The following is a 16069-nucleotide window of genomic DNA, read 5'->3' on the forward strand; positions in this document are numbered from 1 at the left end:
CCTGACACTGCCCCTTTCCATATTGATCCCCATGAATGAGTCCGCCCTCAGTCTCCTCTTCTCTAGCTCCAGAGCCCCAGCTCCCTCAGCCTTTCCTCACACGGGAGATGCTCCACTCCCTTCAGCATCTTGGTGGCTGCGCTGGACTCTCTGCAGCAGTTCCCTGCCCTTCTGGAACTGAGGGGCCACAGCTGCACACAAGATTCCAGGTGTGGTCTCCCCAGGGCAGAGCAGAGGGGCAGGAGAACCTCTCTGACCTACTGACCACCCCCTTCTGATCCACCCCAGGTACCATTGGCCTTCCTGGCCACAAGGGCCCCGCGCTGGCTCAGCCCACAGCACCCGCTATTCCCGGATGGTCTCCCATCCAAGTACTGACCAGGCCCGACCCTGCTTAGCTTCCAAGATCAGATGAGACTGGCCATTCTCAGGGTGCTATGTCTGTATATGTTATATATATATATATATATGTATGTACATATATATATATACACGTTCCCCAAGTATATCCTGAGAGTATCTGAACTAAACCCTTTTTCCATGCTCACCCTGCTGTCCCCAGGACCCCCAGCTCCCTTTCCCCTACACTGCTCTCTAATAGCTCATTCCCCAACTTACACTGGAACCTGGGGTTGTTCCTGCCCACATTCAAGACTCTACACTTGCCCTTGTTCTATTTCATTACATTTTTCCCTGCCCGACTCTCCAGCCTGTCCAGGTCTCACTTTTTCTATCTCTGCTACTGGTTCCGTTAATCCCACGTGGTTTAAGTTGTCCGAAGATCCAGTCTGATCCCAGGATTATCTCAATGTCTGAAGTTAGCGGGCTCAGAAAGCGCCATTTGTTCTGTGAGTAAAACCAGCAAAGGCAGCAACGCTACGAATGTGGCAGAAAATAAGCAGCTCTTGAATCGGATGCATGATTTTGCAGCTGATTTGCCTAATGTGTAACCGAGAATGCCAAGATCTATAGTAGTGATGTTTTGTATGTCTAACTAGGTTTTCTCAAGGGGGGTTGGTGTATTAAAAATGCCAGTCTGATGAAGGAGAGTTGAATGCCCCTAACTTTCTTCTTTTTCCTTACTTGCATCTTCCCATCTTTTATTTCTAGTAAGTTCTGTGATTGTTGTTAAAAATGTGTACTGTGTGGGCATACTTTCTCAATTTTGCTGCTTTTCTTCCTGCTTCTGCAAGTTACAAAGCGTTTTATGTTGCCCATTGCAAATGAGAAGCTTTTTCATACCATGCGATGAAAAAAATGCCGTGTCCTGGGGCCACACATTCAGATCCACCCAAATCCATGTGTCCCTTTCGACGGAGGAGCAAACATTCAGTGCTTTTCCTTGGCTAACGCTTTGACCACTGCAAGATGCCGTCTTAGGCTGAAATGCTAGTAGTTTTGTAATATATTTGGGTTGGTTTATAATAGAATGGGTTGGGTTTTGGTTGTATGGCATTTTTAGTTTGGGGGCTTGTTGTATTTTGTTTGCATTTGTTTGTTTGTTGGAGTTTTTCTGTTTGTTTCTGGTTCTTTCCAAAGCATAACTAACCTTGTTTTATCCATTTTTCCAACAGGTATTGGTAGCCTTGCTGCTTCCTACTTGAACCCCGTCAAGTCCTTCGTGCCTCAGATGCCAAAGCTGCTCAAGTCTCTTTTTCCTGTCCGAGATGAGAAGAAGGGCAGGCAGACCTCTCCTCTTGCACATCAGGTAAAAAATTAACCCCAACAGGCTATGCAGTAATACTGGTGAGTGCTATTTTATATGTTGATGCCAAGCAAACCAAGCTTTTAGTCGTGGTAAAGCCTCACAATGCATTTCCCCTCCGTTCTGTCCGAGATAGCGGAGCTGTTCAAACTTATTGATACTCACTTGGCTTTTTAGAGGTTCCGAGTGCACTCCCAGCGTGATCGATGGTGATACCCCTTGCAGCGACAATATTTATGACGTGCACTTAATGTTGTTTGCATATCGCCAAGTGGAAAATGTAGTTCTATTTTTAATTGGTTATTTCCTACGCCGTTCTCCCCCGCTCCTTGTGGCACCTTTTACCATCTTCTGCTCTGTGCTTTGGAGAGTTGCTTCTCCTCTCCTCTCCTCTCCTCTCCTCTCCTCTCCTCTCCTCTCCTCTCCTCTCCTCTCCTCTCCTCTCCTCTCCTCTCCTCGCCCCGCCCCGCCCCTCCCCTCCCCCCTCCCCTCCCCTCCCCTCCCCTCCCCTCCCCTCCCCTCCCCTCCCCTCCCCTCCCCTCCCCTCCCCTCCCCTCCCCTCCCCTCCCCTCCCCTCCCCTCTCCCCTCCCCTCCCCTCCCCTCCCCTCCCCTCCCCTCCCCTCCCCTCTCCCCTCTCCTCCCCTCCCCTCTCCCCTCTCCTCTCCTCCCCCCTCCCCTCCCTTCCCCTCCCCTCCCCTCCCCTCGCCTCCCCTCCCCTCCCCTCCCCTCCCCTCCCTTCCCCTCCCCTCCCCTCCCCTCCCTTCCCCTCCCCTCCCCTCCCCTCCCCTCCCCTCCCCTCCCCTCCCCTCCCCTCCCCTCCCCTCCCCTCCCCTCCCCTCCCCTCCGTCCCCTCTCCTCTCCTCCCCTCCCCTCCCCTCCCCTCCCCTCCCCTCCCCTCCCCTCCCCTCCCCCCTCCTCTTTTCTCTTCTTCTTCTTTTCTTCCTTTCCCTTCCCTCTTCTTTCTCTCCTTCTCCTCTTTTGACACTGTGCATTTAAATATTAACCCAAACTGCATTTAAATATTAACCCAAACAAACCCCTCTTATTCCACCTTCCATATGTGGCACATTCCAGCCCGTAATAATACTTCCAACTCCCACATTTCTAATATACTTTATGAAAATTACCCATACCATTTTGTACGCAGTTAAATGACTTCAGTCCTGGGTCCGGGCAGATTAAAAGGGGAACTCGGAACCATTTTCAGGTTAGTTCATCAAGACATTTCCATGGTTTGCTCTAAGAACTTTAAAAGCCAGTTTTCCGTACTCGTTCTCATTAAAAACTGCTTGTATGAGGGTGACAGAGGAAACAGAACTCAGAAAGAAATCAAAACACCATCAGCTCAGTCACAAGAACTGGACCCGTATGAGCTCAGCCACACAGGATCTGTTGAGCAGCGCTGATTGGAGCATCCAAACGATTTTTATGTGAAACTCTGAGAAAAGCCTTCGAGATTTTCAAGAAGGTTCTTCCAAGGCCATGTTATTTCCATTTGATTAAAGAATGACCATTCTAGCAATTAAACCCCACACCAAATCCCACAAAACTGCTGGGTTTTAACGCCCCGTCAGAAAAAGGCTTTTGTCTGCTTAGATAGCTTATAATTAACAGCGTTTCATTATTTTTTAAGATTAATTTTTATGTCTGCACCGAGAGGTGAAAGAGAAAAGCCTGAGCTCTGCCCTCTCCATGTGTCTGTATTTCTATACCACAAAACAAACCTGAATTGCACTCCAATAGTTTATCATTTTGTTAACATAACTGTGACTCAAGATCTCTCATTTAAGCCACGTGCTAACAAAGATTTGAGCATCCAACGAGGTTCTTTGGTATGAAGGTGAAAAGAAATCCACTTGCCAAACGCACATGGGTCTGAGGAAAATGCTTCTGCCACAGCAATGTCAAAAAAAGCAGCAAATGAAATTTAATATGTGTGTTTTTTAATGTGAGTACCCGGCGATGCCCTAAAATGTAATTACACGGTGGTTCCTGCAGATCACCAGGGTCATAAGGTAAAGAACAGGAATTCTGCTCAGCACGCACCACGAAAGCCTCAGCACATTAATAGAAAAGAGCAGGTACATGATATAATGAAGCACAGACAGATTAAACTCTGATTCTCCATCCACCTGCAGATTTTACACAAGTATTTTAAACTTCTCCCCATCAGCACTAAGATTGGACCAGGCTTTAAATCTTGCACGCCGTGGTGCTAAGCTTTGTAATGAATAGAGTAGGGAAATTAAAAGCAATTCCAGCGATCCAAAAAGGCTTAAATTTTGGCTTATTTTACTTACAGACCACTGGCAATTAATTTAAAGGCATCAGATAATGGATAAAATAGGCACTTTCTAACTTAAAAGTACATAAACAGCTTCATCAGAAACCAATCTTTTAGGGACATAAACAGCTTCATCGGAAGCCGCTCTGCTAGTTACGTAAAGAATCCTATTATGCCAAATTAATTCAATCTAACTAATTAGAGAGCAGGAAGTTCTTTCAATTATTTTATGTGCCGTCTGAGGAGCGCACTTGAATACGAGAGCAGATTTCATTAATTGCGGTTCATTATTCTCCAGATTAGTCGCTAAACTTGCAGCAGAAGGTCAAAGACGGCGGTTTTGTTCGGCTGCCACCACCTTGACCGGGATGGGTTTGTATTGATGAAACTCAGGCAATGAAACAAAACCAACGTTGGGAATTATAATTCCTATATGTGCTCCCTTACTTTAAAGTTGATGCTAGGCTAACAACGGCATGCGATTGAAATTAAAAGGTGCTAATTTCAGCATGAGGGATCAGAACTCCATCTTCTGTTTACTCACAGGGAGCAGCAATTGGGTAACGAGCTGCTCGGTCATGATGAACTTCAGTTATAAATGAGTGAAAAGGTTAAGTACTGTATTGGAAATGATGCTCAGAAGCACTAAAATCAACCTGGCCGTAAGACGCCACTTACAACAAAACCAATCCAGTGCTTTTTCTGCAGAGATGTACAGCCATTAACTATAATTTAACATATTGGAGATGTAATACATCTAGTATTAGATGGCCATCTAGTTCAAGACTTCACCAGCATTTTGCCAGAAGAGGTTTTAATGACATTAGATAATTAAACACTCTTAAATAATGGAGCGGATATGCACTGAAAAGGGAGCTTGAGAAGCATTTTGGAAATTCTCCTTCACTTCAGTTGTTTGATGAACCAGGAGAAAATAACAAACTGATCCACTTTTTGATATTTGTGTGCAAAATCTTATTACTTATCCACTCATTTGCTTTCAGCCGGGAAAGGATGATTGAGATCTTTACATTTTGTCTGTAAAGCATTCCTTTAGTCATTCGTTCCTCCCAATTTGCTCTTTATGGTAACAGAAATCCATCAGTTCCCAGTTAGGGGTCAAATTCTCTCACCTCGCACGTTCATTTATGTCCCCTGTCACTGTTTATCGAAGTTTTATTCTTCCACAGAACCCAGATGCATCGTTCTGTAGTTTCTGTAGTGTAAAAGGTGTGCAAGTTGGTGTAAATTTGGTGTAAAAGGTGTAGAAGCTGGTGTATAAGTTGCTGTAAAAGTTGGTGTAAAAGGTGTAAAAGCTGATGTAAAAGTTGGTGTAAAAGCTGGCGTAGAAGTTGGTGTAGAAGTTGGTGTAAAAGGTGTAAAAGTTGGTGTAGAAGGTGTAAAAGTTGGTGTAGGAGTTGGTGTAAAAGGTGTAAAAGTTGGTGTAGAAGGTGTAAAAGCTGGTGTAGAAGCTGGTGTAAAAGTTGGTGTAAAAGGTGTAGAAGTTGGTGTAAAAGATGTAGAAGTTGGTGTAAAAGGTGTAGAAGTTGGTATAAAAGGTGTAGAAGTTGGTGTAAAAGGTGTAGAAGTTGCTGTAGAAGTTGCTGTAAAAACTGGTTGTCAAACACTGACTCCCCAGCAGCCCCATCACCCACCCCATATATAAATATACAAATATAAATAAGCCACAAGTCAGATCAGGAGACATGCTAGTCATGATCTTAAAGCCCGTCTCACAACAAAAGTCTGTATTTCCTGTGCTGTAGCTAATTCTCTAACAATTCCTTCAATTTCCGCTCTTCTGTGCATTGTGATCACTAACAGGAGTGAAGAATCCAAATTCCTCTACTGACAGAGCTGTGAGGATTATCTATAAACCTCTCCAATCACTGAGGTGCATTTGTAATCCAATTAACTCGTTCTATTACAAAACTAAAAGTAGCAAATAATTTTAAGCTTTCATTTTATTACATAGGTCCAGTGATCACGGGAAGACTTGGGTTGCTCTCCAGTGCAACTGCATTGAATCTTCACCTGCTCCTGTTCATATATTCGCTTTTATTATTTAAAAACAAAGCAGATATAGCATCCGATCCTATTAAAAACGTTTGCATTCATTATCTGATTGCTTGAGTCTCCTAAGTAATCCACAACATAAATTAAAATCTCTTAAAATAGATGTCTTTGTTGTTTAAAAACTGAATTCAAGACCAATAATACAATGCTGATCTTGAGCAGCCTTGTGGGATGGAATAGGAATGGGTGGTTAAACCAGAGGCAGGAAGCTGGGCCTGGTTTGTAAGCTCAGCTCAGCTCTCATCGGTTCAGTTCTGAGTCAAGACATTGTGAAATTGTCACTGAATTGTAAAGAGCATCTATTTGCCTGATACCTTTTAAGAAAGACAATGTCGTAATTTTAATGCTCTAAATTTCATGGATGAGTAGGTTTATAGGATTCCAGTCTCAACACCGAGGCTGTTGTAAGCAAAACCTGGCTTAAGGGAAGAATCCAGAGAGTCATGGTCATTGAGGCAGAGTCCAGTTGAGGCCTGGATCTAGTGGAGTGTTCAAGGGTCAGTGCTGGGGCCGGTATTATTCAATATATTCATCGATGACTTGGATGAGGGAATAGAGTGACTGTCAGCAAGTGTGCTGGTGACACCAAGCTGGGAGGAGTGGTGACACTGGAAGCTGTGCTGCCATCAGAGACCTGGACAGGCTGGAGAGCTGGGCAGGAAAAATGTAATGAAATAGAACAAGGGCAAGTGTAGAGTCTTGAATGTGGGCAGGAACAACCCCAGGTTCCAGTGTAAGTTGGGGAATGAGCTATTAGAGAGCAGTGTAGGGGAAAGGGACCTGGGGGTCCTGGGGACAGCAGGGTGAGCATGAGCCAGCACTGGGCCCTTGTGGCCAGGAAGGCCAATGGGACCTGGGGTGGGTTAGAAGGGGGTGGTCAGTAGGTCAGAGAGGTTCTCCTGCCCCTCTGCTCTGCCCTGGGGAGACCACACCTGGAATCTTGTGTCCAGTTGTGGCCCCTCAGCTCCAGAAGGACAGGGAACTGCTGCAGAGAGTCCAGCGCAGCCACCAAGATGCTGAAGGGAGTGGAGCATCTCCCGTGTGAGGAAAGGCTGAGGGAGCTGGGGCTCTGGAGCTGGAGAAGAGGAGACTGAGGGGGGACTCATTCCTGGGGATCAATATGGAAAGGGGCAGTGTCAGGAGGATGGAGCCAGGCTCTTCTGGGTGACAACCAGTGACAGGACAAGGGGCAATGGGTGCAAACTGGAACACAGGAGGTTCCACTGAAAGAGGAGAAGAAACTTGTTTGGGGTGAGGGTGTCAGAGCCTGGCCCAGGCTGCCCAGGGAGGTTGTGGAGTCTCCTTCTCTGCAGACATTCAAACCCGCCTGGACACCTTCCTGTGGAACCTCAGCTGGGTGTTCCTGCTCCATGGGGGGATTGCACTGGATGAGCTTTACAGGTCCCTTCCAACTCCTGACATTCTGGGATTCTGTGATTATTAAATTAAAGATTCGAGATGAAAATTTGCTCATTTTGCCGAGAATAAAACCACAATGAAACTAAAAATATTTAAAATCCACCTTATTTTTATTTGAGCAGGGTCTAAGTTACTTTTAAAAATATCTACTTGTTGGTTGATTTATTTTACGTCTGTTTATTTATTTAATATTTCACCGTACTTCTACAAGGACAAAATAACTTCCTTTAGCCCCGGGGCATTCTTATAGCAGCGAGTTTAGTTGTAGCAAACAACGGAGCAGAATGTCTGGATCCAACCACAAAAACATAGTTGCTTGGGGATTTTAAGGGTTTGTTTTGAAAAAGATGGCCTTTAAAATATTTGTCTGCATGTCAATGGCTGAGGAAAGGTCTAAGTTAGCAGGTGATGTGCCTCCAGAGCCCCCGACAAATGAAGATGACGACAACGGATAAGCTGGATAGTTAACGAAGCATAGACGGAACAGACTGCCACAAACTATAACAAGTGAGATCTGTTCTAGATTTATCACAGAATCATTTTGGTTGGGGAAGACCTTCAGGATCATCAAGTCCAACCATAAGTTATCTCTGGCACTAACCCATGTCTCTGTCTGTCTTTAAACACCTCCAGGGCTGGTGGTCTTCCAGACTTACACTATAGGGGTCTATTCCTTTATAAATAAACTCTCAATTAAAGGAGATATTATTTATAATGAGATTCTGTATTTAATCTGTTTTTTTTTAAAGACAGTAGCTTCTTCTAGTCTTCTTGAGCAAGCATTAGATCCTGCTCAGAAGCCACATCTGGAGCAGGTGGAGTTTGACATGGAATAGAGGAGAGGAGAGGAGAGGAGAGGAGAGGAGAGGAGAGGAGAGGAGAGGAGAGGAGAGGAGAGGAGAGGAGAGGAGAGGAGAGGAGAGGAGAGGAGAGGAGAGGAGAGGAGAGGAGAGGAGAGGAGAGGAGAGGAGAGGAGAGGAGAGGAGAGGAGAGGAGAGAGAAGGGAAGGGAGGGGAAGGGAAGAGAAGAAGAGAAGAGAAGAGAAGAGAAGAGAAGAGAAGAGAAGAGAAGAGAAGAGAAGAGAAGAGAAGAGAAGAGAAGAGAAGAGAAGAGAAGAGAAGAGAAGAGAAGAGAAGAGAGAGAAGGAAGAGGAAGACAAGAAGAAGAGAAGGGGAAGAAAGAAGAAAAGAGAAAGAGAAAGAGGACAACAAGAAGAAAAAAAAGCGCAAACGAAAAAGCCAAGCAAACAAATTAAAAAAAAAATTTAACTGTTTTTCAGATCTCATTTTATAATGCAGATGATGTTATATTTTAATGATTAATGACTTTTAAAAAGAGGGCAGGGAGCACTATTGCTGAGGGGGACCTTTTGAAAATAGGGGACGTTCTTAAAATGAATTCAACTTTTTGGTGACGTACTGGGGGATTCTGAATCCTTACAGCATTGCTGTGATGTCTTGTGGAACTGTTTCATCCCGAGTGCTCAAAACTGCTTTAAATCTCCATTTAATGAAGCAAATATTACGTCTTGCTGCAGAATTTTCCCATTTTCTGCATATTGGGTGGTAACGTTGAAGGGTTTTCACACAGCGACACCAAGTCAAACAGCTTTGTACCAAAGTCATCCATCACCATTGTCAGAGGCATTTTACAAAGTGCTTAACGACATAGAAACACCAAATGTGTTTTTCTGAGCTCATTGCCATTATATATGTAATAAATGGCATGAAAAAGAGCTCGTTTAGGACTAATATTGGTGCCTCTGGGAGTGGGGTGTAATACACATTTGCTTTTCCTTTTCAAGCTCACCAACATAGCGGATTGCTCTCCAAATTGCACGGATCACCAGTGACTACGTGGCTTTTGGTCACCTTAACGTCCATGCAAACTGACCCTCGCTGACCAGAAAATAGTGCGAAACCCTTAGAAATTCGCTGCACAGAGGAAAAAAAGACAATTTTTGTTCCATAAAGATTCTTTAAAGCGAATTGCTTTCATGTTCTCTCTTACTCTGTATTTTCTTGTCAGCTTGGTTGAAGAAATTGTGCCAAAAATTATCGCTGTGAAAGGGTCACGTTTTGCCACGGGGTAAATATATATGTCTAATTTAGCCCTCGCTATCTACAAATGTTTAATAACAGAACTTGGCTCTCGATTCAGAATCACTTTTTCATCCAATAAATGTCTTCCCAGATAGTCAAGCACGTTGTTTTCAGTATCACCCCCAAGTTACTTGATGAAATTTCATAACAATGGTTTGGTTTAGCTCCCTTGTACCCATTGAGGGGTTTGTGCCCATCTGGGTCTTGTCAACACCAAACTTGGGCAAGCGCCACTTCTCATAATGGCATTTTTGTTTTTCTCCGTGTTTTTCTAAATGTTCCTTGGCAAAGTTATTGTAGTTTGGAGATTTCAGTGGGAGAACTCGACGAGCGATTGAAGTGTGATGGTTTCCTCTCTTTCGCTGTTTGATATCAGCTGGATTTTTAGATTTCATGGATTTACAGGCTGCGAGACTGAAGGGTTTTGAGAGATTAAAAACCCAACCGAACACTTTTCTCTGTTTTAAAGCGAGAAAAGGAAATCAAAGGAGCCGAGAAATATTTTCAAATGCTTATTGCAATTTTGAGTGCTTAATAATGCTCAACCTCATAGCACATCCCAGAGGTGACACATTTACTGGGAGAAAATGGGGCAAAAAGACCAGGTTTTGTTACAGTGCCTGGAGCTGGTTTTACCTCCTGATACAAGGTCTAATGAAGAAAAGGAAAAGCTGATTTCCCCGCTATATCTACCAGATCACAAACGGTAGCGTAGAAGCGGCAAGGACAGAGTTTTTCCATCACACAACCTTTCCGCGATGCTGAAATGCTTTGCTTTTAGCATTGGAGCATGGAGATATTTAACTGGGATCATTTGAATTTAAGAGCTTTGGCTTCTCCAAGGGATTAGTCCTAATGCCTTGTGACTGCAGATAGGGTTTTTTTTGTTAAAAGGTGATATTTAATAGCTTGGCTTTGCGCTCCCGAGATGGACCAACCCATGGTTGAAAGATGGTTGAGTACAGAATAAGTGTTCTGCCAAATACTCTCCCATAAGCTTCTATTAAACGTAAAATTTGCAAGAAGGTTAATCCATCTCCTCTCTAGTCTTTCTTAAAGTGAAGCACTTGGCTGTTACGATAATCAAATTATCCTTGTGTGTCTGAGTTAATATTGACGATACTTAGGCCGAGCCTGGATACTCACACAGCTCATTGCTTTAAGCCACCGCTGGTCTCGATCTCAAGTTCCAGGTTAATACTTAGATCTGAGAAGGTTCCCACGTGATTCCAAAGGAAACTGGACTGTCAGGTGTCTGAAACCTCTTGGGTTGAGCTTATTTTTAAGCTTCATTGATTTGTTCAGATTTGGGTCCCCTGGAGGATCTCAAACTGCGGACGCCTTGTGTACCCAAAATCAGTCTCCTCTGAGCCCCACTTCAGTGTTGTGCTTTCAATGAGTGGGTTTAATGACACGCAAACCCCTCCTCTCCCACTCTCTTTTATTCAAGCAAAGTTTTAATGCCTTTAAAATAGATCATTTTGATCCCTTGTGAACCTGTTGGGGTTTTTGTCCATCTTTTGTCTGTTTATTTGTTCCCTCGAACAACCGTGGGTTTTATTTAGTGCCTGGCAATCTCTGTATAGATAATCGCTGTTCTTTTCTCCCATGTTTGTATCTTTATGGGACGGGATTACTCATATTCCTCCCAAATTGTATGATATTTTGCACTTTAAGAGCTCTTTCTCTCAAAGTATGAATCTGTACGTTATTTAATGGTCATAAGGAGCGATGTTTCTGCTTTTTTTCTCCTCTTTCCTATTCTTCATTCTTCCTTCTCCACGGTTCTCCATTGGCCTGGTGGCCCCTTCCCCTCCTCTGCCAACAGGACTTGGTGGCCTAAGTTGGCAGCTTAGCCTAAGATTTGTAGTCAAGTGTCACAGTTTGCTGTTACAGTCTTAGGAGAGTGATTATTTCAAATCTTTAGCCTAAAAACCCAAATACGGAGCAAGCGACGGACTTCAGGCAGAACTGGTTCTTCTGCCATAAGATATTGTGATAGCAAAGGGCACGTATCATCTTCACCGTGGTGATGCCACCTTCAAAAAGAGGATGCACAGGTCTTGGGTTTGGCTTTCTTAAAGCAGGAAATGCTAAATCTAAGCTGAATTAAGATGCTGGAGATGGAGAAAGAGTTTTGGAGATGGACCGAAGTGATGGATTTCACTGATCAGATCTGGTTCATCCGGTTGCTCCTCCATCCGTCTTTGACTAACGCTGTGAATTTGTACCTGTAGCTGCTCGTGGTTCAAATCCAGGGGTGCCTTGGTTAAGGTTTTTACACCTTCAATATCTCAGGACGCAATAAAATAGCAACGCGCCATCCCCTCATGACAAAGGTTTGCTTGCGATTCCAAAATTTCCAATATAAGGTTCAATATTTAATGTTTCACACCTTCTGTATATCAGAACGCAATAGACTAGCAACGCGCCATCCCTTCATGACAAAGGTTTGCTTGCGATTCTAGAATTTCCAATATAAGGTTGAATGTTTAACCAGCTTGACAATATTTAATATTCAATCCTCCGGTTTTTATTTATGTGCTTTATATTTAATGCTCTTTTTTTGTTCCGTTCCTGCAGGCTGTCCCACGGATTATGGTCCAGTCGGCCGGTACCGACGCCAGCGCCGCGAGGATCAAACAGGTGAGCGCGTCCCGGTCGCAATGATACAATTTTCAGTTCTACATTTCAAGCCAATTCATGATATCGGCATGAAAAACAGGCTCTTGCTAAGCGGGAGGGAAAATAGAGCCCGTGATCTGCCCCAGTTCAGCACAACTTCAGTCTGATGAATAGCGAAGCAGCTTTGGCCCACTCCACTTTCCTTGTCTTATCTGAACGCTTTAAAGGGAAAACCCAAAGAGCAGAGCTCGCGGGTCCACATGAACACCCTTCTCCCCATAGAAAAGCTAAAAATATGCCTTTAATCCACAGGAATATTACAAAAAAAACCCCTTTCTGTATGACGTTTCACTTAGCAATAGCAAGCTAGACTTTGGTTCTGAAATTCCTGTCATTCAACCAAATCCCAATTCGCTTCTGTTTCCGGCAGAAAAGGCATATCAGAATGAGCTGAAAATCCTGTAGTTTGGGACACTTAACCACTAGATGGGATAAACCACAAGATTTTGAACAGTGAATAAAATGTACACCCAGGAGTTAAGACAGGACATGTACAAATCTGTCCTTCATATTAACAACCTCCTCCCTCCCAAAGAGATTTAGAGACATCCTAATCTTTTAGAGTACATGTGCTGGCAAAAGATATTGATCCATCAGATTTAGTAAACTTTACAGCCAAGAAATACATCACTAAAACGGGCTGTTAATCTCACAAGGTGCAGTTAATTTTGTCCTCTGAAAGCGCGCGGTGCTGGCGGCGTCGAGGTGGGAATGGCGTTTGGAAACGGGGACAGAAATGACGGTTTAGTTGGAGAGACGTGATTTATCAATCCCGCGAGTTAAGCCAAATAACTGCGGGAGACTTATAGATCATGGCTGTTTCACTTTTCATATAAATCCTGCTGTTCAAACAGCAAATGGCCGTTCCTGTAATATAAATAATTTTCCAGTAAATATTGGGGGACGTATTTCTTTTTCGTCGACACTTTTCTTATTGACGGAAGAAACGAGCTGACAATCCTACGGGGTTTGTGAAGCTGACTTCATATCAACTCGCATCGCTAGGTGGGGATTTAGATAAGCTCAGGCCTTAGTGCTTCCCCGAGGCCTTGCGTCCTTTTAGCCCTGATGTTCTGGATAACAAAGCGCCACGGTGCGTATTCTCTTCTGTTTTAGGTTATCCAAGAGCAAGCAGGGGAACGGCCGCTGGAAAGCGCGGCACAGACGTCTGAGATGGACAAGAGTGCGGACAAGTCGTCCAAAGTGCCTTTGCAGCAGCTCGCAGGAGAGGCCCAAGCGCAGGACACCCAGGAGGGGCCTCCAAGCCCCCTGAGCGAAGCCTCCAGCGGGTACTTTTCCCACAGCGTCTCCACGGCCACGCTCTCCGAGGCCCTGGCAGCGGGCAGCGACGCAGCGGCCCCGCCGGGAGGCCAAACGCCCACGGTGAGCGACTCCTCATCTCCCGGCGCGGCTCAAACCGCTTCTTGTGACACACCAGGGCACCCAGAAAGCTTTCTTGGTACTAAACGAGAGAGTCCACCCGCCTTCGGCCTTCAGAGCGCTCACGCGAAAGCTAAAGATGGCACTGAAGTGAACGGGAGCGATGCTTCGAAATCAAAGTCCTGCACATCTGTGACTGCAAGCGAGCTGGCAAACGACGCCTCTGTGGCCACCGATGCAAAAACCTCCGTTTCTACCTCCGCTCCGAAGAAGGAGTCGTTATCCAAACAATCAACGGAGCCGGCGGGACAAACTCGGATAAAAGAAACATCATCTGTGGCTTCAGAACTGGGGTTTCCCAAACCACAGGTTCATCCTGATCAATTGTCCCAGCCTGGCGTCGCAGCCTCCCCCTTCAAAATCCAGAAAGTGAAGACGTCGGAGCTGAAGTCCTTCACCAGCATGCTGGGGACGGATCCCCCGTGTTGGCCAAACACAGAAGAGCAACAAGAAGGAGAAAAGAGCACGTCCAGCACCCGTGGAATGAACCACAATGGGGCAGACACGGCAGAGGACAAACTGGAGGTGAATTCCGACTCAGAAGATGCCAACGAAGTTCCCGAGTGGCTGAAAGAGGGAGAATACGTCACCGTCGGTGCAAATAAGACGGGCACAGTTAGATACATTGGGCCCACAGACTTTCAGGAGGGAACGTGGGTTGGTGTCGAACTGGATTTACCTTCAGGTAAAATATGATGTAAAGCAGACAGCGTGTCAAAGTGCACAGCGTTCATTTCAACGCTGCCTTTCGATGGGGGAGTTTCATTAACCGTTACTGGGTACATTTTGAGAAGGGAAATGTGAAAGATCTTGCTTTGCTGTGATCTTTTTTCCATTCTGTGTAAACCTCTCACCACCTTCAGCACAATTTCATTCTCATATCTCGTCTGCATCTCCCCTCTTTTAGTTTAAAACCATCACCCCTTGTCCTGTCGCAACAGATCCCACTAAAACATTTAGGAACATCAGGCTAGATAAATGCAAAGTCTCTTTGCATTACCTCGTCTCCCACAAGCTATTTTAAAATAAGCTGTAAAATTGCAAGAGGCTGTTTGTTTGTGTCTGTATAGAATCGTGGAATTGTTTAGGTTGGAAAGTACCTTTAGGATCGAGTCCAACCATGAACCTCACACTGTCAAGTCCAGCAGTAAACCATGTCCGCTCCCATGGGACTCATTTTCTCCAAGACCAAGCAGGACTGCGGGAAGGCGAGCGGAAAATCCCGGAGATGAGCAGTAGATACCGCTACCCTTGATAGTAAGAGGGTTTGGTTTAGCAAGGATGCATAAAGCTCTTTATTGAAAACCTTTGACCAAGCTCCAGCACTCCAGGTCTGAATCAGGACACCCAGGGAGTCACCAACGCTCGTCTGTGCCGCGCGTTTCCCTGCGGTTGGGGCTGTTCACCGGGATTAATACCACGCCAAGCATCCCGAGCTCCTGTTGAACGAGCAGTTATCTTCCTGCACACGGGTGTGCTCAGAACAGCTACACCAGACGGTGTCTGGTTTCAGAAAACTCTCTGGAGTTGGCCATGCTGGAAAGCAAACTGGAGCTCTGATCCCTTTGAAAGCTGTAGAGCTGATTCTCAGTCCCGAATTCATGCCCTATTAAAAACAACAAAACAACATATATATATATATATATTTACAGATCCATTTAGATTTTGGAAGGCCACCTTCCCGTATTTTAAGCTGTTTGCACACAGCTGCTGAGCATCAGCTTCTCCATCCATCGGCGAGTCGAATGGCTACGAGGTTTTTGGTCTGTTGAGGACTCAACTGCCGGTGTTACTGGATATGTTTATTTCCCCCCATTCTGTCTCCACCGGGATTAAGTCCCTGGTTTGCTGGAGCAAAACTGGCTTCTCTGGATCTTCACTGGGGAAAGATGGTCACGAACTTGTGTCTTTGGAGTAGAAGTCCAAGTCCTCAGCCACGTGCGGGTACATTGGACCCAACGTGGTGGTGGTTGTAGAGAGAAGGAAACACCCGTAAAACAAAAGGGGTGTCCTTATGTCATTTGAAGTATCTTTTTGTGTTCCTTTTAAAGATGGCAGCGGTCCCTGTCCCGGTACCCAGAACAATGACCATGCCAACTTTGAATGATCTAAAGGGTCAGATAGAACAATCTGAACAGCATCAACATAAATTTATTCTTTCTGTTCTGGGGAAGTTTGTGGATATGGAAACAGTAACTCTGCTCAACTTCAGATTCTCATCAACTCAGAAACCCAGAAGCTCTTTTAATTGTCTTTTTTTCCTTCCTTCCTGATGGTTTGTTAATGCATCTCTTGCTGAACTGATTATTTAACACTTCTGGTGAAATTAAAGAATTCCACTGAATGGCAAGCGGGGA

At 44.9% G+C, this 16069-nt stretch overlaps 1 protein-coding gene and 1 pseudogene across 3 annotated transcripts in view; one reads left to right on the forward strand and one right to left on the reverse strand.

Moving 5' to 3' along the window:
- KIF13B (kinesin family member 13B) overlaps nt 1-16069 on the forward strand; it is a 128026-nt gene that overhangs the window by 105810 nt on the left and 6147 nt on the right. For all 3 annotated transcript variants that reach the window (XM_065833549.2, XM_065833551.2, XM_065833550.2), the window contains 3 exons: nt 1575-1708; nt 12171-12233; nt 13389-14397. In XM_065833549.2, the coding sequence (XP_065689621.2) occupies nt 1575-1708; nt 12171-12233; nt 13389-14397 (1206 nt within the window). The remainder of the gene's footprint in view (nt 1-1574; nt 1709-12170; nt 12234-13388; nt 14398-16069) is intronic.
- LOC136100689 (5S ribosomal RNA) lies at nt 331-449 on the reverse strand (annotated as a pseudogene).

This window comes from Patagioenas fasciata, chromosome 3 (assembly GCF_037038585.1).
Source record: "Patagioenas fasciata isolate bPatFas1 chromosome 3, bPatFas1.hap1, whole genome shotgun sequence".
In the NCBI taxonomy this organism is placed as follows: domain Eukaryota; kingdom Metazoa; phylum Chordata; class Aves; order Columbiformes; family Columbidae; genus Patagioenas; species Patagioenas fasciata.